Source organism: Rutidosis leptorrhynchoides, chromosome 4, assembly GCF_046630445.1.
Source record: "Rutidosis leptorrhynchoides isolate AG116_Rl617_1_P2 chromosome 4, CSIRO_AGI_Rlap_v1, whole genome shotgun sequence".
NCBI lineage: Eukaryota > Viridiplantae > Streptophyta > Magnoliopsida > Asterales > Asteraceae > Rutidosis > Rutidosis leptorrhynchoides.
This window is the reverse complement of record NC_092336.1, coordinates 197426835-197453127: the sequence shown is the minus strand read 5'-3', so window position 1 is coordinate 197453127 and position 26293 is coordinate 197426835. Positions and strand designations below refer to the sequence as shown.

Genomic DNA, 26293 nt, shown 5'->3' with positions numbered 1-26293 from the left:
ATTCTACGTGCGAGTTAGAACAAAAATGCCTCAATTCGATTATCATTAGTTACACTTGCAGGGTGTAAGCGAGAACTTATGTTGTATGGCCATATGGGTTTGACAAACCCTCATTCGGATGGTTCGCTACCGTTATGCGGATGAAATATATTTTCGAGAATAAGTGTAGGTTCTAACACTATGTGATGGGGTAACGTTAGTTAAGCCTTGATAATTGGGTGCTCGTGATAACAATTTTTGGAATGATTTTACTATTACTTCAACGTTATAAATCTTGTGGTTCAACTTACTTACTTACGTACTCACTTACTAAACCTATGATTTCACCAACTTTTTCGTTGACAGATTTTCTATGTTTTCTCAGGCCCTTGAACGATATGTGTTACATGCTTCCGCACTATATTTTGATACTTGCTTGGATGTCGAGTATACTTGCATACATGGAGCGTCTTTTGACTTTACATTAAATCGTGTCGCATAGGTTTCATTTGTATTTAAAAACGTTGTATCGTATTAGTCGTTAAACTACTTTGTAAACTTTGAAACATCTTTACATATGAAATGAATGCGACATATTTTGGTCAAACGTTGTTTTGAAGACTTATGACCACGTAACGGGACCTAAGTAGACGGCGCCGTCAATGACGATTTTGTCGGATCGCTACATCAAGAACACACAAGTCAAAACCCCAATTATGAACAATAATCATGAAAACGAAATTCGGAGGTAGAACTAACCACCACTATCAAAATGTAGTCACGAATGAGATGAACAACTTTAACTCTTGCACCTTGACCCGATTCAACCTTCTTCTTTCTTGATTTGAACTTTCTCACTCTAAAATGGGATTTCTCTTTCTAGGGTTTTGAGAGGATGAGGATATGAAGAAATGGAGATGAAATGAGGATAGGGATAAGGTTTGGCCAGATTTAAGGCCTCAAAACCGTTCATGACATGAAAAGACCAAAGTGCCCTTCATTTAACCTCTTTAAAAATAGAAAAGAATGTTGATGCAGGTCTTGGCACGGCGTGCCACCTAATTGGCACGGCGTGCCACTTAAGTTCTGAATTTGCTGATGTTTGTCTTGGCACGGCGTGCCACTTTCTTGGCACGGCGTGCCACTCTAAAGCCGGTTTTGCTGAATTTTGCTTTGGCACGGTGTGCCATATTTTTGGTACGGCGTGCCACTCTGAAACTAAATGTGATGTATAAAATTAAATATTCATACGCCACATTGATACACCCAATCATAATGGAGGTAAACCAACCATAATACATTGTTAGAAATGTCGTACGAAGTATGTTTTTACATTAAAACATGTTTTACGATTCCGGCCTCTTATTTAAATGCATGCACATGCATGTTTGAGTTCAGGGTGTTACATTTGTTGAATTTGATTCTGTATCTGATTAGATCCAAATTTGCATGATCACTAAAAAATGACTCAACGATCAAGTTTTGAACCTTTAAATTATTTTATTTTAAGTTATATATTATAATTATATTGGTAGATTTAAGATCTTTCCTTGTGTGCCCTTCTTATACTTCTTAAGTTGTGGTTATATTGCTTGGTTTTTTTTTTTTTTTTTTTTTTTCCATTATGTTACATACGTTGTTGAATATCTTATAATAAGATAATTGTTTCATTGAGAATTTGGGGTTTGGTATTTTAAAAGACAAAATCTTATATTCATACACGATTTTTTTCATAAATATATAGATGTCCTACTCCTGGACTAGAACCCACAACCTAATGGTTGAAGGGTCGGGGTCAACTCGATACCACCGGACCAACGGCCCTTCGGTATTGAGAATTTTGATTTATAGTTTTTGTTTACATTTGCGTTTGTCATCTTTTACGTCTTTCCCCAGTAATCAATTTTATTATATAATCATAGAAATTGATCGGGCATTTTAATTTGACTAGTACCAAAATTATGTGCTTAATTTACAGGGCAAAAAACTTTACATCTAGCTAATGAATTTCAATCTCATGATATGATCTTCATAGCAAATTATAAATACAAAATGACGTGTCAGACCCGTGGCACTCTCACGAGAAGATTTCCGCTTACGACACTACAAAATGACAACAAGATCACATGATAAGAAGAGTAGTGTAATTTGAAATAGGTCGAGGAAGAATATGAAAACTTAATTACCTTTTAACATAATAATAACAAAAGTCTGCCAAAATAAACGTTTGAACCGTCTCTGATACTATCACCATCGGGACCCAAAAGTAACCACGTCCCAGTAAGAACAAATACGCTTCACTAGATTCATACACCTGCAGAACAACAAACAATTAGAAGACATAACTACTTAAACATTCTTTAACAACATTCTAACATTTATCCTTGTACCACATGTGATAGTATGACGAACAATAATTTCAATTAAAACACATCTTTTTTGAACATTTAGCTTCCACGTATTCCTTTTCCAATATCTAAGGTTGTTAATTTGTTTAATACAAGAACACATATATTATTTTAAAAAATCATTGTTTCCTGCTACAAAACATAAATCATATTTTAATTGTGATAGTATAATGAACACTAATTTCAACTAAAACTCATATTCTTTTTTTGACATTTTACTTCCACGTATTCCTTTTTCAATATCTAAGGTTATTACCCTTAACTAATTTATTCAATAAAAGAAAGCATATATTGTGTTTAAAGATTTATTGGTTCCTGCTACAAAACATAAATCATACTTTAATCCTATATTTTAACTTTAATTGCTACGTACACTACAGGTCGCGTTAAACATGTTTTTTCCCTAAACGCAATCAGGTTCATTCTATTCTTTTTTTATATTTTATATTTTATTTATATATAGTGTTTATTTGTAATTGTTAACTTTCATTTGATAAAACTTATATAAATTCTCGATTCGCGTATTGTAACTATAACTACCAAAAACAGTGTTTAATATTTAATATATATGGCGGAACAATATATTATTGCAAACAATTTCCAACCTCAATGTGCGGTCATATATACTACTTAAAGAATGTTTAAAGTATAAAGAGAAATCATTACCCGCAACAATGCGCAGGATATTTGTTCGCTCGTTTTCACTTATAAGTGCCAATAAGATGCAACAATGTGTAGTTTTTATATCTGGTAAAGCACGTATCACCTGAATATAAAATTTAAAGAGTCTACAATTATGTATTTGACCACTCTTATCGATATTGTTTTTGTCTCTTTGGGAGTGTATTTGGTGTTTTGAGATAACACCGATAGCACGGATCCATCTTAGTGCCCTGTGGAAGAAAACTTCTTGCAAAAGATGGTAGAAGACACAAACTTATTGTATTTTTATTTTGTTTTTAATTATTAGATGTAATGTATTACTGGTTAATGTGAGGTTCAAACGATGTGTGTTTGTTGTTCCAAAAAAAAAAAAAATGTTGTGGCTCAAAGTTTAATCGTTCAATCATCGAATGATTACGTTCAATCTTTTTCTAATATTTCTAAGGAAGTGCTCCAAGCACATCGACAGCGACTATCACTTCATTAGGGAACTCATTGCTTCGGCACGTCTTGTTACCAAGTTCGTTCTTACAACCAACAACTTGCAGACATCTTCACTATGATTCTTCCTCGTCCACACTTGAAGAATTTCGTACCAGGCTACATGTTGGTCCATCACCATTGTGCTTGAAGGGGTGTTAGCAAATATATGATATAGATTAGTTTGTTAGAGTTTTCATATATTGTAATTTAATTGTATGTAAACTTGTATTACTCTTATTATAAAATATAGATAGATGTCAATATCGCTCTTAAAATTGAGGAGATTAAATTAATCACACTTATAGTTATCTTGTTATTATATATATAGTTTAGATAAGGGAAAAAAACAATAACATAACTCATTTTAGTATGGGACGCGTGTGAAGAAATTATTGTAAAAAATAGATAAATTTGTAAATAAAAAAAATGCTTTAAGTAAGTGAACTAACCCGAATAATCCAATAGGCGGCCCCAAAAAATCTCGTGACTCCAAGTGCAAACACATAAAGAGCAGTGTATGTTTCAATCATCTAAACATGTGACCCAAATTAGTTGCATTAGTTGTAAATTGAAATGAATTTGATATTTAATTTAATCTATATATATGATATATGATATATGATATATGATATATGATATATGATATATGTTATGATATAATGATACCGTTTCACAAACCTGAGTTTTCTGCATCATCCAAAGTTGAGGAAGTACTAAAATAGCCTCTAAGTAGACAGCAAATGCCCACCTTATTTTGGTAGAAAGGGGAATAGAACTATCTGGGTGAATAAATGCAGCCATAATCACACAAGGAATGAGCTATACCAAAATCACCAGAAAATGGTATGAAAATGTGAGTTAGAATTATATATGATACAATATTAGTATTAGTATTAGTATTAGTATTAGTATTAGTATTAGTATTAGTATTAGTATTATATACTGTAAAACAAACTAATGAGAGATGATATATACAACAAATGTGTTTATAATAGTAAAACTTAAGCGAACAGGACTTTATGTGGTTCGTAATCAGGGTCGGCTCTAGGTTTTTCTTTATGTCCTGGGCGAGTTTATTATAAAAATGCCTTTTTAAAACATATAAGACACTTTTAGGAGTTGGAACATAGTGAAGATAGACTGTTCATTGACGTGTTAATTTTTGTTTGGAAAGATGTCTGTTTATTTTTGAAGTAATATCATCAATTTATTTATTTATTACCTCCTCCGTCCCAATTAATTATTCAATATTCCTTTTCAGTTTTTCCCCAATTTAATTGTCCACTTGCAAAAATATTAAAGTAAATTTAACGAAGTTTACAATATTGTCCATAATGAATTAATTAAATTACAAAAGTTAGGGAGCTTTCTAATTAATTGATTGATGGTAAAACTGTAAAGTTAGTAAAAAGTACAGAGAACGTACAGTGTGATAATGACATTTCTTAAACTATGTATTTTTTGTCGGGAGATAATTAATCTGGGACGGAGAGAGTATTTTTTTTTTTTTTTTTTGAAAAGCAAAGTAATATTATCAATTACTTTATCATGTCCAGTATTACTAAAAACTTATTTTTTATACTTACAGTTATTCAAAAAAAAAAAAAAATTTCATTTTTCGGTTAGCCGTTGGTTGTGAACGAGGTAATATAATTATTTTTAAGATAACTAAATCAATGATGAAAAATAATCAACCTATTTTGGTGATCACTAAATTTAGTGATCAATTTAGTATTACTAGTTCTTAATAACTCACGTCACAAAAGATATTTTTGACCTAATATACTTTTTTATACAAGTCATGAACCTTCTTTTCTTTCCTTTAGTTAATCATTTCTTTTCGTTTTTTTTCTTCTAATGTAAAACTCTGGAACACACTAAATTTCATAACTACGTTGATGGTTCTTAATGTTTTATAAACTAAAATTGCTTAATTGTAATTATTTATTGCCATCTTTCTGACCATTTATGTAATGGCGTCTTTTTCCCCCCCTTGAACTAGAGATTTCACATGGTATGTTTTTGATTATATTTTCTTCTAGAAAATCTAAGGTATTGAGCATATCAATTAAAGAGAAGTTGTGTTTACCAAATAAGATTTGGGCGTTTTGTCAAGATGCTCGTTATATGTCACATATAGCTTATATCGCATCATGTAAATAACCCAAGCAGTAGATACGAACGCAGCAATGTCAAGAAAAGTGTGAATGTCAAATCCAATGTCAACACAACACGATATTCTTGCAGCTAGAACTAGAGCCGTCAGCTCTTGTGTTTGCAACGAAAGACCTATGTCATAAAAAAATCATATCAAGAACATAGATTCCATTTGTAATATATGAACATATACTAATAAAAGTCAAAAGATATGATGATATTAGGATCACTAGCAAGTATACTAGATGCAAAAATTGTCACAAGAGACTCGAATTCAAATTTCACAAGCATCATATTTTATATTTTAGGGTGACCGAAAAAAAGTTAAAAATGGTGGTTGATATTGAAGTTTGAACTTAAATTTGGTATAAGAATGTCATGACTCAAAGTACTAAGCTATCATCCAGGTAAGAAAGGTGATTGACATTATAAACCTAAGCCAATCAACGTATTGAAACATAGTTTAACAATCTTATATCTCTAATTATATTTAACAATATCAAACAAAGCAAGAGTATTTTGTAGTTTTAAACATTTTGTATGCATATGCTTGGTCAATACCAAAAGGAAAAATGTGAAAACAAAATGCACACAAAAGGAACAATAACTCATTTTTGAGTTTTAGAATAAATAGGTAATCTCATTTCTTCTATGACAACCATAATCATATGCAGGGGCGGAACTAGCTTTAGACAGAGGATGATATGTACCCTTAGGGACCAGCAAATTTTTAGTCTAAAATTTGAGATTATTTTATTTTGTCCATAGCTATTTTATCTTGACTCCGGTATTACAGATTCCTGGATCCGCTACTGATCATATGTTAAGTTGATTTTAGACCTCACAACTACGCATAACTTAAATCATATGTTTTCGTTTGATGCATCTTAATTGGTTATGTTACATCTAGATGTCCCTCTGTCCCTGATCGATGATGGCATTAATTACCTGAACATGTTTTTAGGGTCGCGAGCTTGTATATTAGAACAGCTATTCCAACGGCATGAATAGATTCCCTTGCAACAAAGAGATTATTGTAATTTGTGACGCAACTTTTAATAGCGGCTAAGGAAAAAACCATCGCCGTTAAAGCTAATAAGATCTTCACCTTCATCGATTGCCTTTGAACCCATGCAAACAATGTGTTTGCAGCCGACCCCTTTTTCATCCCCATGTATAATATTAATTAATAATAATTCAACTCGATTGTCGAAGATCACGTACCCCCTCCGCCTCCTTAGAAGGTTCTTCCTTCTTTGTAGATGTCGGAGGAGGGCGGCCTTAGGATGACAAAACTGGTCGAGAAGGAACAAAGACGATAAAGATTATGGTTGGTTCTTTTGGTGTATAAATAGTTGGTTTATCTAGAACCTAACAATGAAATGTGTGATTTGTTTAAAGTTTGTGGTTTCTATCTATATTTAGTATAAACTCAACGGTTTAAGCACAATTTTGAGAGGTCAATTTAAATTAAAAATGGACCACAAAACTGCCATACTAGATTGTTAACGCCAAGTTGATAAATTGGACAATAATTATAAAATCAATGTTGCTTATACATTATTACCATCATCTTAGAGTTTGTTGTTAAGCATCAGTGTGTTATCACTACACGAAAGTGACACTTTGCGGACACCTAACTCAGACAACATTTCATCCATATCGATTTTTTCGAACGACATGTCATCCAGATAGGTTGTCTGACAAAACTCGTTCACGAATGTTTCTCGGACGAAACCTTGTAGCTTCTCCAAATGATGGTGGAACCCACGCTGACTTTCCTGATAAAGAGCTGACCACCTTTTCAAATTCACATGTCATCCGAAAATAATAAATATTAATTTATTAATAATAATACATAAATTAAATAATTTTATATTTTCACCCTTTCCGAACGACATGTCTTCCGGAATGTTGATGTGTATTTTCATCAATAAGTATCTTCGTCAGCCTATCAGGGTCATCCTTTCCGAACGACATGTTCCGAAAAAGTCAGTGTCATTTTTCTATAAAAAAACAGCTGAAAACTGCCATTACAAGAAAAAGACATTTTCCCGACGACATTTGTCGATGACATGTCCTTACCAAAGGTGCTTGTCGATGACTAGGGATGGCAATGGCCACCCGATCCAATGGATATCCATCCGATCCACCCGCTTCGTGATGGATATGGATGAATTTAAATGGATATGGATAAACCTAATTGGATATGGATATGGATGAAAAGTTTCATCCATGGATATGTCCATTAAAACCCGAAATACATATACAAATGCATAAATATAGATTTATGCTTACATATTTGCTATTAAAAATGCATTTAGCATTAGATTTACATTTTACTTTCAACTTTATAATGAAATAACTATGATATATTACAATAAAACATGTATATGTAATAAAATAAATATACAAATTACATATTTAATTTTTCATAATCTACTTTTAATAGTAAATTCAACAAATTGTGTTATATCTTCGACAAATATTATACATTCTTGTCTATAAATATTAATTATATCATGTTATATTTATTTTTACTATAATACGTATTTGTTTTCATCGCATATAGGAAATATTATAAACTTTTTTTTAACATCCAACGGATATCCATTAACCCGCTTAATCCGGTGGATATGGATATGGATGGATGAACTGAAATTAAACGGATATGGATATGGATGAAAAAAACTAAATGGATATGGATATGGATACGGCATCACCCGATCCATATCCGATCCATTGTCATCCCTATCGATGACATGTCCTTGCCAAAGGTGCTTGCCGACGACTTGTCGTCGGCAAGGCGTTGTCTGTGAAACCTCGTCGACAAGTTGACTGTTTCCGACGAAATCTGGGTCCCACTTTTACTAATCATGTTAGACTTTTTATGCTGACGACTTCGTTACCTTACCGACGACTAGTGGCACGACATGCCGACGACTATTCTCGATAATAATATGTTTAAACTTTAATTACTTAATAAACCTATAGTTTCACGGATGATTTCACTGGTTAATTAAAAAAACATGAAAATCTGTTTGGGTGAGAACTGAGATCCTCTATGGGATAAAACTCTATTCCAAATTTCCGAAGTCCATTTTCATTTTCATTTTCATGGTGGGTTGGTGGCATTATCACCAACATCGTGATCAACATGTCATTATTTCATTCGACCCGTCCTGACCCGACCCGTATCCCATCAGGCGGTTGGTGAGTCCTATAGTTCCAAGAGACAACATTGACCATCCATCCTTTTGAATTTCTACTTCCACCATAGCCAACCCAACTTTCCCAACCCTATGTATACATACAACAATTATGTATCTATACAACCGCCGATGACCCTTATTCCTCAACAACCAAAAAAGATCCAAGGTTGGGATTGGATCTCTTAATACTCCTTATATCTTGATTTTTATATTATTAGTTTAATTCATTTTAAATCTACCAATAAATCACATATTCTTCATCTCTATATAATTCACACAAACATATCTTATTTTGTGTCACAACCCCATCTCCCATATCTCTAACCAGTGGCCACCTTTCTTCCCTTTAATAATTTAATTGACTAATTGAGTACTTCTGGATTTGGGGTTGGTGATTTTTTAATCTTTTTAATCAAAGATTTAATCTTTGTTATCAAAAATTCTATCTTTTTAATCAAAGATTCAATCTTTATTGAAAACAAGAAAAGGATATTGATTAGATTCGGAAATTAGTTTAAATCCAAATTTGTTTCTTTTTTCAATGGGAGCTTTAGATGAAGGTCATTATAAAGTGGGTTTAGAAAATGGAGTGAAACTTGGTAATGGGTTTGAGAAAGAAGCAGAAACAGTGGGTATTGAAGATGCTGTAAAGGTTTTGTTGCAGGGTTTGGGTGAAGATATTAATAGAGAAGGTCTAATAAAAACTCCTCTTCGTGTTGCCAAAGCCCTTATTGAAGGAACCAGAGGTTAGTTAGTACCCTTTTTTATACAACTCTTCACTATATTTAGGCTGTTTGAGATTACGTACTTAATTATTTATAGGTTAGTAAGTGTTTTCTACACAAGGACAAGACATTACAAAATTGTAAAAACGATATAATGGCGTAAGACAGTCAAACACTAATGAAAGTTCAGTGATCTAGGGCGGCCGACCCAGTTGCTCTGTACTGGATCCGCCTTGTCTACAAGTACCGAAGCACAATTTTGGGGTTACTATTTACAAATATGGGTAGTTATTGAGTTCTGTTTATATGCTTGTAGGACCTCTAATGCATAATGATAATAATGAGCTTGCGATTGTAGAGAATGAGATTAAGAATCAAATGGCCTTTGGCCTAGTGGTATCGAGGAGCCCTCTGACCTTGAGGTCATGGGTTCGAGTCTTGTTTAGGACTTTATTTGTGTAAAATTATGTAGGGTCCGTGAGCTTGTCGTGCCTTAAAAAAAAGATTGAGATAAGAAATGTACATGTTGTGTTGAAATGTTAAAGTTTATTACAATTGACCTAGAGATTAATTTCCATAACTTGCTTGAACATGAACTAAACAAATAGCTAAGAGTGTTGAATTGTTTGGGTGGGGAGGTATTTATAGCCTATGGAGACTTCCCCTTACAAGTTTTGTTTGAAGTGCATAATGTACATCATTATCATTGGTCTATTTAATTGAGACTCAACAATGTGGGCGCAGTTGTTGGCCTTTTAAATCGATATGAACTTTAGTATATGGATGTATATATAGTGGGATCTGTTTGGATCAAGGTTGCAAATGTCGGCCGATTTATCGGCGATAACTCGTCAATATGGTCTCAACGAGAACTCGGTGGCAAACTCGTTCATTTATCGGTCAACGCCGGTCAACACCGTTCATTTATGTGGTTGGTGTCTTTAGATGTTGGATGAAAAGATGAGAAAGAGAGATGTGGTACCATATGATGGTGAGAGAGAGAGAGAGAGAGACTGTAGATGGTAGGATTCTGGTGAGGATTAAAAGATAAGACTGATACTTTTAGTTAACTTTAAGCTACATACATAGCTAGGGTTTTATTCCGTAACATAAGCAAGCACCTATATGATGATGGGCCGCGTTTTTCTAGCCCATTGGGTAAATTTGGACTGGTCATGTAAAGGTAAATGTAATTAAGATGAATAAAAAGAGAATTGGTTCATAAATTTATTAGATAAAAAGTTATGTAAAACTTATTAAAATTAAGTAGAAAAGTTAAATTTATTACATATACTTTTAGAAGTTTATATTATATATTTAAAAGTCAGCGTTAGTCAACATCCGAGTTCTCCCCGAGTCGCCGAGAACTCCTCAAAAACCTCTGGCCGAGTTCTCCCCTAGTCGCGAGTTTTTCAAAATCTAGCAGAATTTGTTGTCATAATCTGTTGGTGTTGCTTAGTAATTCGGGTCCTAAATACAACATACTTAGATTAGCAACAAAATTACTTTTAACCTTTGTAAAGGAAGCTTTGCTGTTATTTTAAAAACAGCACAATGAAACGAATGAATGGAATTATCTTATCATATTTGTAATCCATTTAATATGTTAATCGTGTTTGATACTTTTTCTGGATAGTTTATGTTAAAGTCGAAGGTGTAACAAAAATTTGGCATGTAAATGCCTGGAATTGTGTATTGTTTATTTTATCATGTCGAATGTTATTGCGACTAAAGTAACCTTTTGTTTTTAGTTTATTGGATCATCTGGAGAACATATACTACGAGTTTTACCTAATATGGTATTTCCTATTTAGTTTTCGAAGGCTTTGCCTTGGAGTAATGAATGAGGAAGGTTTAAAGACGTCAATTTGCTTTCGTATTTTTAGCCATCTTTAACCCAGATAGGCCGCATTGGGTAGCTTGAATAAAAAAATCCTTATTCATTTACCCGTTGTACATATTTGAGTTAGTTTGGTCATCGTGGTACTAAAACACCATCTTTTGTTATGCATTTTTTTCCTCCACATACAAAATCCTTTTTCGTGAATATTGCAAATTCTCTATGTGATGTATTGTTGTTTTGTTTGTGTTCTACAATGATATAGCAATTTCAGCCCATTTTACTCAAACCCTCAAATGGTCCGGATGAGTGAAAAATGTTTCTTTTAATGTTTTTTTCAGGCTACAACCAAAACGTGAAAGACATAGTTCAAGGCGCGTTGTTCCCCGAAATAGGAGTAGAAAAAGGTAACGGACATGCTGGAGGTGCCGGTGGGCTCGTTCTCGTTCGAGATCTCGATCTTTTCTCATACTGCGAGTCTTGTTTGCTCCCTTTCCAGGTCAAATGCCACGTCGGTTATATCCCGTCTGGTCAACGCGTTGTCGGCCTAAGCAAACTCTCGCGTGTAGCCGATATCTTTGCAAAACGCCTTCAAGATCCACAACGGTTAGCAGATGATATTTGTTCCGCTTTACAAAACGGAATCAACCCAACCGGTGTTGCCGTTATTCTCCAATGCTCACACATTCACTTCCCTAGTTTCGAGTCTGTGTTACTCGAGTCAAATCACGAGAGATGGGTCAAAGTTTTAGTCAGATCGGGATCGGGAACTTTTGAAAAAGACGATTCTGCCCCTTGGCTTGACTTTTTCGGTCTTTTAAGATGTAGAGAGATAACTTCAAATGCTATCCGTTGTAGACATTCGTTTAACGATTCTTGGTGCCCGTCACGGGCCACCTCGAAAGCGGGACCCGTCACGTCTACCATGAATAGTGCCGTGGTATCGATTATACGGTCATTGGGTCAAGACCCGTGTAGAAACGAACTTGTGGGTACTCCGAATCGGTTCGTAAAATGGCTCATGAACTTTAAGAATACAAACTTGGAGATGAAACTTAACGGCGTTACAACCTTACCGTTAAAAATCGTTGGGCATTTGAATTATAAAGAACACATTAGATCAGAGGTAAATCTTGATTTATGGTCACTTTGTGAACACCATTTACTACCGTTTTACGGGTTAGTTCATATTGGTTATATATCTAATGAAGAAGTGAACCCGATTGGGAAATCGTCATTACAATCGATTGTGCATTTTCATGGTTTTAAACTTCAAGTACAAGAACGACTCACGAGGCAGATTGCAGAGACGGTTTCACGATTGTTTGGTGGAGATATAATAGTTGTTGTAGAAGCGAATCACACGTGTATGATTTCAAGAGGGATTGAAAAGTTTGGTAGTAATACTGCTACTATTGCTGTTTTGGGTCGGTTTTCAAACGACCCAATTGCAAGATCACAGTTTTTGCAGATGATTCCAACTTATTCCTTGTAGCAAGTAACTGATAAGATGATGATTTATATTTGTATCCTTATGTTACACAATGTTTTTGAATTTCTAGGATAAGTGTTTGTGCAACTGCAATATGTTACTCGTACAATTTTGCATTCATGGATGTTGTAACCTAAAAGCTAAAGATGAGCTATAAAAAGTTGGTACTTATTTGGATTATGTTTTTCATCTTATTTCCACTTGTGTAAGCTCAAAGTCATAAATTACTGCAACTACGGGGTTTGGAGATCGAATCGATCATTTGTCCCACTGTAAGTCTCAGTATCATGTTTTTCTTTCTTGCAACACACTGCAGTTTTGGTTTGAAACTATGTTCGTACATGAATTTGGATTAGTATTCCGGACTAAGTTTCGAGTAAATTGAGAATCTTTTCGATTGTTTAAAATCCTGGAGTGGTTCTACTTCGAGTAAGGCTAGGCTGGCTTGCATATTTATTTTTATTTATAGGCTTAAGTGAGATTCGAATTGAGTTCAAAGCGACAACCTTAAGGTGCAAATCAACTACTCGCGGCAAAGTAAACCCAAACTCTCAAAAATGGGTACAATGGGTTTTCTCCAAGACCCATATGAGTCTTAGACAAATATAAGGAATGGGCCTATTGGGTCTAAGTCCATTAAGCCCAATAAATGATAATGGGTCCAACGGGTTTTGTATATGGGTCCGATGAGTCTTGCGTTTCAGTTTCAATTTTCAAATTTGTGTTTTCGTTTCAGTTTTCAGTTTAGCATTTCACTTTCGAGTTTCAGTTTCGCGTTCCAGTTTCAGTTTTGCATTTTAGTTTCCAGTTTCGCGTTTCAGTTTTAGTTGTCACTAGTTTTCAGTTTCGCGTTTCAATATTATGTTTCGTGTTTCCGTTTCAATAAAAAAATAAATTATATTTAAAATAAATAAATTATAAGTAAAAAAATGGAATAGACAATAAATTATATCATTCTAAAATTTTATAGCAAAAAATGGGTTTGACCAGACCCGTTTGAAAAATGAGACCCGTTCAACCCATGATTCGTTCTTTACTCGAACCCGTTTGGGTGTCGACCCAACCCGACCCGTTTGCCGGCCATAAAATCAACCAACCTTTACTTCAATTAACACAATAAATACCGTATGATATGGGCACATACCATCTCTACACACAGTTGTTGATGGATCATTGGAAGGAGGAGCACGAAGGTTACTAGCAACTTAGTTACCACAAGCCAGCCCAACCAGGTTATAAACAATTTGTTACCGCAAGTTTTTGTATAGAAAAAGAAAATTGATAACATTTTCGCACTCATCACTAGCGAAAAAGAGAAGAAGCATGTTGCGGTTTAAGCTACAATAGTTACTCCAATAATTATCATAAAATTCGCAGCTAAAGATGTTCATGTTGTGTATTTCGTTAAGCATAAAAAAGGTCATTGTAATAAATTGTACTCGTAGTAAATTACGATATTATGTATATGTATAAAGTTGATTTGATGCTTCAACACGTTATAATTATAAACTTTATAAATGAACAAACGCATTTCATCCATAGATTTATAAATAAAGATAGAATTAGTTTTGATTTTGATCATAATGATTATTCTTGAGTACTTTGTTTATATACTCATCTGCTATAATTTAACTTAGAGAAAATTGCGCGGATAGTCCCTGTGGTTTGTACGAGCCAGCATGGATGGACAAAGTTGCTGTTTTGAGTGTGGATAGTCCTTGTAATTTAAAAGTGGAGCAAGGGTAACCCAGTTCACTAACACTGTTAACTTTTTCCGTTAAAACTGAATCATGTGCCAAGCATGTGAGGGTATTTTCGTATACTCATATTTATATATTTTATTTTATATATTTATTTATATTTATATGTGTTTATTCTTAATCTCTTGAAGGGTTTTTGCCCCATTTTCTCTACCAGCAAGCCACCACTCTGTTCTTTCTTCATTCATCACCACCCACCGCCACCACCACCACCACCATCGACACCGCCACCACTACCATTCAATCAGAAAATCTGGAAATTCTCTCTGTTATCCCCAAATTCACGTAATCTTCTTGTGTTTTTTGTTGATTTCCTTTTTTTAAATCATAAATCCGTTTGCTAAAGCCTCCTGATCCAATTGTTGGTAATAAACTTCCACGCTACAGAAAAGCCCCAAAAAATTGTTCGCTCACCATTGCTTCTATTAATTCTGATTCTTCTTATTCTAGTGGTAATGAATCTGATAATTGTGTTAAATCGGGATTGATAAAGACATGGAGTGACCTAGTGATTGAAGTACCAAATGAGAATGTTCGTACGGCTGTAATTTCTAGACTGAAGCTCCTTTTTCTAGATCTAGATCTGAATCTGTTAATTTAAGCTCTCAGCTTCGAATTGATAGTGTAAATGATGATATTAGGGTTCAATCTCCCTCTTCTAATTTGTTTTTAATTTTTAGTGTTAGTTTTAGGTTTTAAAATGGATTGTGATCTGGGTTTAAAGAATAGGTTGAAGAAGAAAAGGAACATCTGGGTGTTCTTAATGTTAAAATCAAAGTTTGGATTTTTGATCAAGTTGTCTTCGTTGGAAGTAATTGTATGGTGTAATGGTCACATACTGATCTGTCGTCATACCATAAATTTATAATATATAATATATTCTCACATACTCTACTCTAAATAGATGATGAAATAGAGAATGAGTTGACACCCATAGCTGTGCAGTTGGCTTATGTACATCAGGTAACAACTAACAAGTAGAATATGAACGTTATAAATATAATATTCCTTTGCAATCTTAGTTTAAACTAAATCTATGTTTTTTACTTCAGCTGTTGGGAAACAAACAAGATGCAGTTGCATCTTACACAGCTCTTATCAAGTAGAACCTGCCTGATGAATCATCAAATGCTGTAGCAGTAAACAATTTGCTAGGTTTTTAATTGATAAATGTAAAGATCTTGTTTGGTTTAATTTGTTTTTAATTTTTAGTTTTAGTTTTAGGTTTTAAATTGGATTGTAATCTGGGTTTAAGTTTAAAGAATGGGTTGAAGAAGAAAAGGAACATATGAGTGTTCTTAATGATAAGAGGGTTGAAGATACAGAGTATCAAACAAGAAGAAATGGTAAATGACTAAAATACCCTCACATGCATAGCACATGACTAGATTTTAACAGAAAATTTAATAGTGTCAGTGAACTGGGTTATCCTTGCTCCACTTTTAAGTCACAAGGACTATCCACACTCAAAACAGCAACTTTGTCTATTCATGCTGGCTCGTACAAACCACAAGGACTATCCGCGCAATTTTCTCGTTAACTTAACATAAATGAATGTACTAAGTATATCTTAATCTTAAAAAATGTGAAAAAGATGGGATAATTGCTGATTTTATGCGAGGTGTATATAAAATAGCTTAAATTTTAGCAGGAAATACTATTAAATACGATACAATTTTACACAAGATATTTATTTATTTATAGAATGGATATACTTAAACCTTGCTACAACACTTATAGGCAGTGTACCTAATCGTACAGTAGTGTAGTTTTTAGTAAATCCGGTTCGTTCCACAGGGAAAATCTTTTAAACAAAGCTTAACGCTATATTAGTTTAATTTATAAAAATACGAATATATATATATATAAGTATTATTATTATTTTAAAGGGGGGTTTTTACCGTTTAATGACCGGTTTATCGATTTTAAAACTTTAGTCGCAGTTAAAACCAAATGTAAAATATTAAATAAATAAAAGACTTAATTTAAAGCGTAAAGTAAATAACGATAATGAAATTGCGATAAATAAAAGTGCGATAAAATAAACTTGCGATAATTAAAAAGTACGATAATTAAAAGTGCAATTAAATACAATAACAATAAATAAAAATGCTATAATTAGAAGTGCAATTAAATATAAAATAAAGGAAATTAAATATGAAATAAAAGAATTATGCTTATTTAAACTTCCGTAATCATGATGTTTGACGTGTTGATTTTAGTTTTATGCCCATGGGTTAATTGTCCTTTGTCCTGGATTATTTAATATGTCCGTCTGGTTTTTGTCCATAACAGTCCATCAGTCATAAATATAAAGTGCGAGTGTCCTCGTCAAATTATCCTTATACCCGAAGTCAAATATTCCAACTAATTGGGGACTTAAACTGTAACAAGGTTTTATTACTTTGTTTAATAATTACACCAGGATGTCGACTGAGTGTAACCCAAGGTTTTAATACTTTGTTAACAATTATGCCAAGTGTCCTTGTACATAATTTCACCCCTGTTTTAATAATTCTAGTGGATATTAATCCATTCCCGTGTCCGGTTAAATGAACGATTATTCGTACATATAAATATCCCGCCCATCGTGTCCGATTGAGTGTATATGGTTATTTATAGGGACGTCCAATTGTAAATCTTTATATTAACATTAACAAACTATCATTTAGTTAAACAAATATAAAGCCCATTAATAGCCCATAGTCTAATTTTCACAAGTGTCGTTCTTTTGTCCAAACCCCAATTATGGTACAAAGCCCAATTACCCAATTTTAATATTTTTAGCTCAACATCATGATTACTTCGGATTAAATAAGCATAATAATAACTTAGCTACGAGACATTAAATTAAAAAGGTTGAACATAACTTACAATGATTAAAAATAGCGTAGCGTTACACGGACAGAATTTCGACTTACACCCTTACAACATTCGCTAACACACCCTTATTATTAGGATTTAAAATTAAAATTAAAATTAAAATTAAAATATAAATTATATATACATATACTACGTTGAGTGAAGAAGAAAAAGATGTGTTTTTATGGTGCACCAAAGCTCGATTTTTATAGGCATGTGGGCTGGAACTGGGGCTCATGCGATCGCATGGATTTATGCCTTCCAGGCCATGCGATCGCATGGCCAGCTGGGGAGGCTTACATTTGGTTGTTTTCTTCTGCCGACGGTTTTATAATATAATATAATATATATATTAATTTTAAGAATTAATTATATATTATATTATATTTATGTGCATAGTTGACTTGTAATTTTTAGTCCGTTGCGTCGAGCGTTGAGAGTTGACTCTGGTCTCGGTTCCGGATTTTCGAACGTCCTTGCGTACAATTTAATATCTTGTACTTTTCGTTTTGAATCTTGTACTCTTGTAATTTTGAGACGTTTCTCATCAATAATTGGAACCTCTTTGATTGTATTTTGTACTTTTGAGCTTTTTGGTCGTTTGCGTCTTCAATTCGTCGAATCTGTCTTTTGTCTTCACCTTTTATTATTTAAGCGAATATCACTTGTAAATAGGACAATTGCAACTAAAATCTTGTCTTTCTTGAGGAATAATGCTATGAAATATATGTTCGTTTTTAGCATTATCAATTGCTTAATATATTACGCACTTTCTCTAACTCAATAAGCAAAACTAATTCTTTTTTCAAGTATATTAAAGCAACGTGCATGTTAACGTTGTTGATATTAAAATAAGAGAAAATTGGATAAATGGTCCCTGTGGTTTACATGAAATGGGGTAAATGGTTCCTGATGTTCATTTTCGAGGTTCGTGGTCCCTGTAGTTTACAAAACGAGGGTGGGTGGTCCCTGTCAGTAACAGCCGTTAAAAATGTTCGTTAACTTCAGTCATGTGCGATGCATGTGAGGGTAAAACCGTCATCTATTAATTCTCTTCTTTTTTCTTTTCTTTTTATTTTTTATTTTTTCTTCTCCAAGTTTATTAAACCACCAAACATGAAAGATGCTCAACCAGATGCACAACACCACCATTATTATTTAAACTTCATCATTATTTAAACTTCTCATCTTCAACACCACCACCATCATCATCATCATCATCAGCTTCAAAAAAAAAAAAAAATACATTTCAAACTAGAATTAAAAGACCAAATCATTATCACTACTTTTCTTAACCACTAGAATATTTATCTTAGGCTTATAGATTAAAGGAAGATTGAAGGAGTTGTGATGATAGTAAATGAAATATGAATACTTTTATAAAATTCCTCAAATCAAACATTTAACGACCTGTCCTAATCTATCTGGACGAATACATTACATTTGGTTACATCGCGAGGTATTTGACCTCTAAATGATACATTTTACAAATATTGCATTCGTTTTTAAAAGACAAACTCTCATTACATCGAAAGTTGACAGGCATGCGTACCATTTCCTAATATATCAAACTATCAATGACTTTATAACAATCTTGTTGAACTCAATGACTCGAATGCAACGTCTTTTGAAATATGTCATGAATGACTCCAAGTAATATCTCTAAAATGAGCAAATGCACAGCGGAAGATTTCCTTATTACCTGAGAATAAACATGCTTTAAAGTGTCAACCAAAAGATTGGTGAGTTCATTAGTTTATCGTAGTCAATCATTTCCATAATTTTAATAGACCACAAGATTTCATTTAATCAATAATCATACCATCGCAAGTGTTTAAAATTCATTCATATGGATTGAACACCTAGTAACCGATATTAACAAAATGCATCTAGAATATCCCCAAACATATAAACATCGAAGTACTAAAGCAGTTCAAATTCTCTGACTGGGGCGTGTCAAAGCCCATAGATTTATCTTTAGGATTCGCGTCAATTGGTGGCAATTATAATAAACACCAATTCTTAGGCTACCAAGTTCAGCAAGGGCGATATCCGGTATAACAATTCAACCATAGAATGTAGTTTCGATTATTTGTGTCTATTTCGTCAACCATTTATAAAAGTAGCGCATGTATTCTCAGTCCCAAAAATATATATTGCAAAAGCATTTAAAAATGAAGCAAATGAAACTCACAATACTGTATTTTGTAGTAAAAATACATATGACGACATTGAACAAGTGTAGGGTTGGACTTGGATTCACGAACCTATATCATTTGTATATTTATTAATATACATAATTGTAATCGAACAAATATATATAAAAATTTATTAGTTATATCCTTTTTATATTAATAGTATATATATATTTCATATATTCATTTTGTATATAAAAATACTAATTTTTGTTATGTTATGAATATGTTATATATATATATATATATATATATATATATATATATATATATATATATCATTTGTTTGTTAAAAATAGTAATTATAATGATACAAAAGTTATATTAATATTGATAAAAATAATAATAATAATAATAATAATACTTAATATTACTAAATAAGGTAATAATGTTACTAATAATTATATCAATAATAATAATAGTAATATTAATAATAATACTTGTAAAAATACCAATTTTACTGTTAATGATAGTTATGATAATGTTTTTAATAATTATATAATAATAATACATATGATGATAATAATAATAGTAATAATAATAATAATAATAATAATAATAATAATAATAATAATAATAATAATAATAATAATAATAATAATAATAATAATAATAATAGAACATAATGATAATACTAATAATTATAGAATGTTGCTAATACTAATATTTATGAAAATAATAATAAACTATATTATTTTCATAATAATAGTAATAATCATAATAATGATAATAATATTTAATGATACAATTAGTAATGATATTAATAATACTTATAATGCTAATCTGATAAAATTAATAATAATAACAATAATAATACTTAAGGATACTACTAAAATGATAATAATATTAGTAATAACAATATTTATAATACTTATAGTTACTATAATCATAATAATAATAATAATAATAATAAGTAGTAAATAATGTTAGTAATAATTATAATACTAATAATAATAACAATAATAATAAAAATTTAGGTAATGAAAACTACCTCAACAAGCTTTCCTAAAAAAAAATGCACCGAGTCGGGCTCGAACCCGAGACCTCTCGTTAACCTCTCAAGTGCCCAACCATCCATCTGCCATCGTTTTTCTGTTTTAAATACTGTTTTATTTTTTTAACCCGTTTTATTTTATCATCATCTTCATCAAGAATTTCAAACTCAAATTGACCAAGCTTAATCATATCCTATAATTAGTTTCTTATATAAATTTAAGATTTATAACTGACACTAAAACGATTAAGGATTAATTCAATTAATTAAAACAACCCAAAGATTAAATAAAAGCTGTAACAGCTCGTTTAAATATTTCAAGAACACAAAATCAATTTCGAGCTTAGAGACTGTTATAGACTATAATTCCTGAATGAAAAATGTTTGAAATCCTTCCTATAAACTTTCTGAACCATCAATTGAACTTGAAACATCAAAACTCAATCGAATTTCGTGATGAACACATTAGTTGACTTTTTGAAATCAAACTTTGACTCCAAAATTAGAGCTCGTTAAGAAAAATTGAGATTTGAAACTTTGCAGATAGTTCGTAATAAAGATTCCAAACATAACTGCATTTAAGGATTTTGAAATTAAATAAATAATCATGATTTGACTAAAAATACGAAGAACAGAGGAATACGAGCTGTATATATATATTTCTGTTTAATTCACACGAATTGCAGATATAATTGATAATGGTAGATAATGAATTGAATGAGTTTGTTAAAAACACTGGTAAACTCGTTTGATTTATAGCATAAGGTGGTCGACAGATTTATTCATCAGGTACAGAAATATAAAAAATAAAATAAAAAGTTGAATGTGATTGCAAACAGATTTTGGACTGTATATTGTGATAGAATCTTGATTCGTACGATTTTAAAGACAAGAAACAAATTGGACTGCAGAATGAAAGGTACCTAAAACTGATTCACACGTAATTTTTCCTTGATTTAATAGTTTATATAATAATTATTATTAATATTAATTAATAAATATATTAGTAATATTAATACTAATTAATAATAATTATACTACTAATACTGATTAATAATAATAAAAGTACTAATAATAATAATAATAATAATAATAATAATAATAATAATAATAATAATAATAATAATAATAATAATAGAAATATCAATGTTATTTATGATAATAATAATAATAATAATAATAATATGATGATATTAATAATAATAATAATAATAATGATAATTTTAATAAATTTAATAATAATAAAAATGATAATAATAATATTATTAATAATACTAATAATACTACTAATTATAATAATATTAATATTATTAATGATAATAATGATATTAATAATAATAATGATATAATAGTTTTTACATATCAAATTTTATATCTATATGTTATATATAATGATAATATTAATACTGATATTACTATTAATATTGAAAGTAATAATAATGTAGCAATTATATTTTTATTTGCAAGTAAGTTTGATATTATTTCTTATTAACTATTTAATTATATTTTATATCCTATGCTAACAATTATTCGATATTGAATATTTATATAATTTATATATATTACAATACAATAATAATTATTAATAGAAATCATATATATACATATAGATTCATAATAATATCATGTATATGTTTAGACATATTATTTTTACTTGTACATAATTATTCTTTTTATTATTTTTCATTTTTTAATTCTAATTAATTGAAGTGTATCTTATTTATTCAAAATACTATATATATATATATATATATACTCTTATATTTATATTTATATAATTATATTTACATTTATACTTATATACAATTGTTCGTGAATCGTCGGGAATAGTCACAGGTTAAATGTATCCATGTAAAAATTTTAAAATTTTTGAGACTCAACTTTATAGACTTTGCTTATCGTGTCGAAATCATATAAAGACCGAGTTTAAATTTGGTCAAAAATTTCCGGGTCGTCACAAAACAAAACACTTTTCATATAAAATTCACATACAAACGAAACGATGATACTGTGCATATAAAATCCTAATTACGGAGTACATGTTCAGATCTGAAGACGAAAATGGAATCAAATGCCGGAAATCAAATATAAAAACGAAAACGAGATGGAATCAGATCTAAAAACAAAACGATGCCACAAGTAATCGAGTATTTTTAACGAAGATTTAGGTGACTTCAAACTTCTAACATCCATAGCCGATATCTTCATACAACCATCGGCGAGGATTTTGTTCTTCGACGAATATCCATCGGAGTTGTTGCCATCGGCGGAATGGTGGTACTCTAGTAACTGAAGCTGTAAAATGCAACCCCCAAGCCGCTTACATCAGATCTGAATGTTTAATGTTGAGTTTTGTGAGATTTGGATTTGGACTTTTGTATATGACGTGTGACATTTGGATTTTGGATGTGTAATTTTGATTATAATATTTGTTAGATCTTAGAGGTTTAATTTTGATTTTTAACTGTAAGAAAAATTAAATTGGAGGTGAAAAGGAAAAGTAAGAGAAATACTAAATGACGGTTTTACCCTCACATGCATCGCACATGACTAAAGTTAACAGACATTTTTAACGGCTGTTACTGACAAGGACCATTTACACCGGCTATGTAAACCACAAGGACCACGAACCTCAAAAATGAACATCAGGGACCATTTACCCCATTTCATGTAAACCACGGGGACCATTTATCCAATTTTCTCTTAAAATAATTAGATCTTACACAAGTACTACTCATATTTAATTTACTCAGACCCCAAGCTTCCTAATAATGACACTTTATAGTCACCTTCAGCTCTAGGATTAATATCATTTTTTAAACTGTAACGGATGAGATTTTTTCAGGCCGATAACTACCATTTCTTTATATTAAAGTTAAAAAATTTCAATGATCAATCACGGACAACATTAATCTGTGTAAATAAACAAGGCGCCTATATATATATTGTCGTTTATATGGTATAAAAATAAATTGGCTCCTAATCACATTTAAAATTAGGAGATTAGTTAAGTAGTGCTTAAGTATGTGCACTAAAAAATGCGGCAGTCTAATAGTTGTGGTTCTGATATGTTCATAGTTAGAAGCGTATGATAGAGGTGCCGGTATAGTGAGAAGTAGTTACAAAATAAGTTCTTCAAATTGTGTATATCTGAGTAAAAATATGGTCAAATAGCCCGAAAAAGTAACTAAAGTTACCCAATTTTACAATTAAGGTAACCCCCAATTTGCACAAGCCCGAAAAGGATTACGATTTTTAGCTTATGCCCGAAAAGGTAACATCGTCAAATTCATTAACGATCGTTAGCCAAAAATACATGATTGATCCATGAAGTTTCTTAAAAGATTGCACCACTAGGCATTTTCATCATCATCATCATCATCATCATCATCATCATCATTAACAACATGATTGCATGTGACGATCGCTCCAAATCCATATGGACGAACACGTCATTCATTGATTTCATTGCGAGGTATTTGACCTCTATATGATACGTTTTGTAAACATTGCATTCTTTTGAAAAGACACACCATAAATAAATATTTAAATCAAAGGTTTTCGACATCTGATGATTTTTACATATAGACAATCACCATAAATAATAGTTTACAACAGTATTTCTGTTGACAATGCAGTCAAAATAAGATACATGATGATGATTTGGTGAATGCAACGTCTCCTTGAAAAATATGTCATGTAAGACTCCATGCACATAGCTTGTTTAACATCTAAGCAAATAGCGGAAGACTTCTAGGAAACCTGAGAATAAACATGCTAACAAGTGTCAACACAAAGGTTAGTGAGTTCATAGTTTTAATGTTGCGCATAATCTGTATATAAAGGTGGATCACAAGATTTCAGTTGTTCAATCCAGAAACGTTTATCAAAATATTCTACGAAATTGAGCACCCTAGTAACTAAACTTAACGTATATATAATTTATACCCTTTGTATAATCATCTTAATAATACACGCAAACCAACGTGTACGCTTCTCAAATAGCATACGTCCGTTAAAAGGCTAGTGCTCTAGCTCGGACGGGGATATCAAGCCCTATGGATCTATATACTACTACTCGCGCCCACCAGTTCTTATAACTGGCAGTTACTAGTTACCAAAGCTAAGGGATTTTCGGTTCAGACTCAGTGTAGAATTTAGTATGTACTTGTCTCCATTGCGTTTAAAATAAAGTGCATGTATTCTCAGCTCAAAAATATATATTGTAAAAGCAATTAAAAAGGGAGCAATGAAACTCACCTTAGCAGCATATAAAGTCGTTCACCAAAATGTGATCGAAACACGGATTACCAAATAACCGTAGATCTCAACATATCAATATTGAGATTCAATATTGTAGAAAAGTACGTAGACGTAACGGAGATGATAACACTAGGTTTGACTTGCAAATAATACCCATGAATATTACCCATAACCTCCTTGGCAATAACCCATAATTTCCTTAGCTTTATCCCGCTCATAAAACTATTTTGAAAGTGACACGCTCATGACCTCGTCGTAGTATTTTATGTATAATACTAATAATAATACAAATACTACTAATAATAATAAGATTAATAATAATATTAATCTTAATAATAATAATAATAATAATAATAATAATAATAATAATAATAATAATAATAATAATAATAATAATAATAATAATAATAATAATAATAATAATAATAATAATAATAATAATAATAATATAATTAATAAATATAATAAGGAGTAATTTTTAAATTAAAACAGAGGTAGATATCTCGAGCTTTTATAGGTGTGGCCTGTCCAGGACTTCCATGCGATCGCATGGCCTCCAAGACCATTTCCCATGCGATCGCATGGGATGGATTTCCAGCTCATGATCTTTTAACTTCTAGTTTGTCGACATATTTTTTAATTATAAATATAATATATTTAATTTATATAATTAATTATATATTATATTAAATTCACATGCATAGTTGACTTGTAATTTTCGCTCCGATAAGTCGTACGTCGTCACTCGACTTATGTCCCGGTTTCGGTTTTTCGAACGTCCTATCGTATACTGAGAAAACTTGTACTTTACGTTTCGTGAATCGTACCTTTGTCAAAATATAGTCTTAAATCATCCATAAACTATACCACTGTAGCAATTCACTGTAGCTGTGACGATCGCTCCAAATCCATATGGACAATACGTCATTCATTGATTTCATTGTGAGGTATTTGACCTCTATATGATACGTTTTGTAAACATTGCATTCTTTTGAAAAGGCACACCATAAATGAATATTTAAATCAAAGGTTTTCGACATTTGATGATTTCTACATATAGACAATCACTGTAAATAATAGTTTACAATAGTACTTCCATTGACAATGCAGTCAAAATAAGATACATGGTGATGATTTGGTGAATGCAACGTTTCCTTGAAAAATATGCCATGTATGACTCCATGCACATAGCTTGTCTAACATATAAGCAAACAGCGGAAGACTTCTAGGAAACCTGAGAATAAACATGCTAACAAGTGT

The 26293-nt window shown here is 31.6% G+C and overlaps 2 protein-coding genes across 2 annotated transcripts; one reads left to right on the top strand and one right to left on the bottom strand.

Annotated features, from left to right (window-relative positions):
- Positions 1-2031: 2031 nt before the first annotated feature.
- On the bottom strand, positions 2032-6864 carry LOC139904388 (uncharacterized). Its single transcript, XM_071886327.1, has 6 exons — positions 6639-6864; positions 5623-5822; positions 4212-4352; positions 3983-4063; positions 2166-2293; positions 2032-2082 (listed from the first exon to the last, which is right to left on the bottom strand). The coding sequence occupies exons 1-6, from the start codon at positions 6862-6864 to the stop codon at positions 2040-2042; spliced, it is 819 nt and encodes a 272-aa protein (XP_071742428.1). The 3' UTR covers positions 2032-2039.
- Positions 6865-9271: 2407 nt separating this feature from the next.
- LOC139843214 (GTP cyclohydrolase 1-like) lies at positions 9272-13128 on the top strand. Its single transcript, XM_071833279.1, has 2 exons — positions 9272-9648; positions 11809-13128. Exons 1-2 carry the CDS (start codon positions 9444-9446, stop codon positions 12960-12962), a joined length of 1359 nt encoding a protein of 452 aa, XP_071689380.1. The 5' UTR covers positions 9272-9443; the 3' UTR covers positions 12963-13128.
- The last annotated feature ends 13165 nt before the right edge of the window (positions 13129-26293 follow it).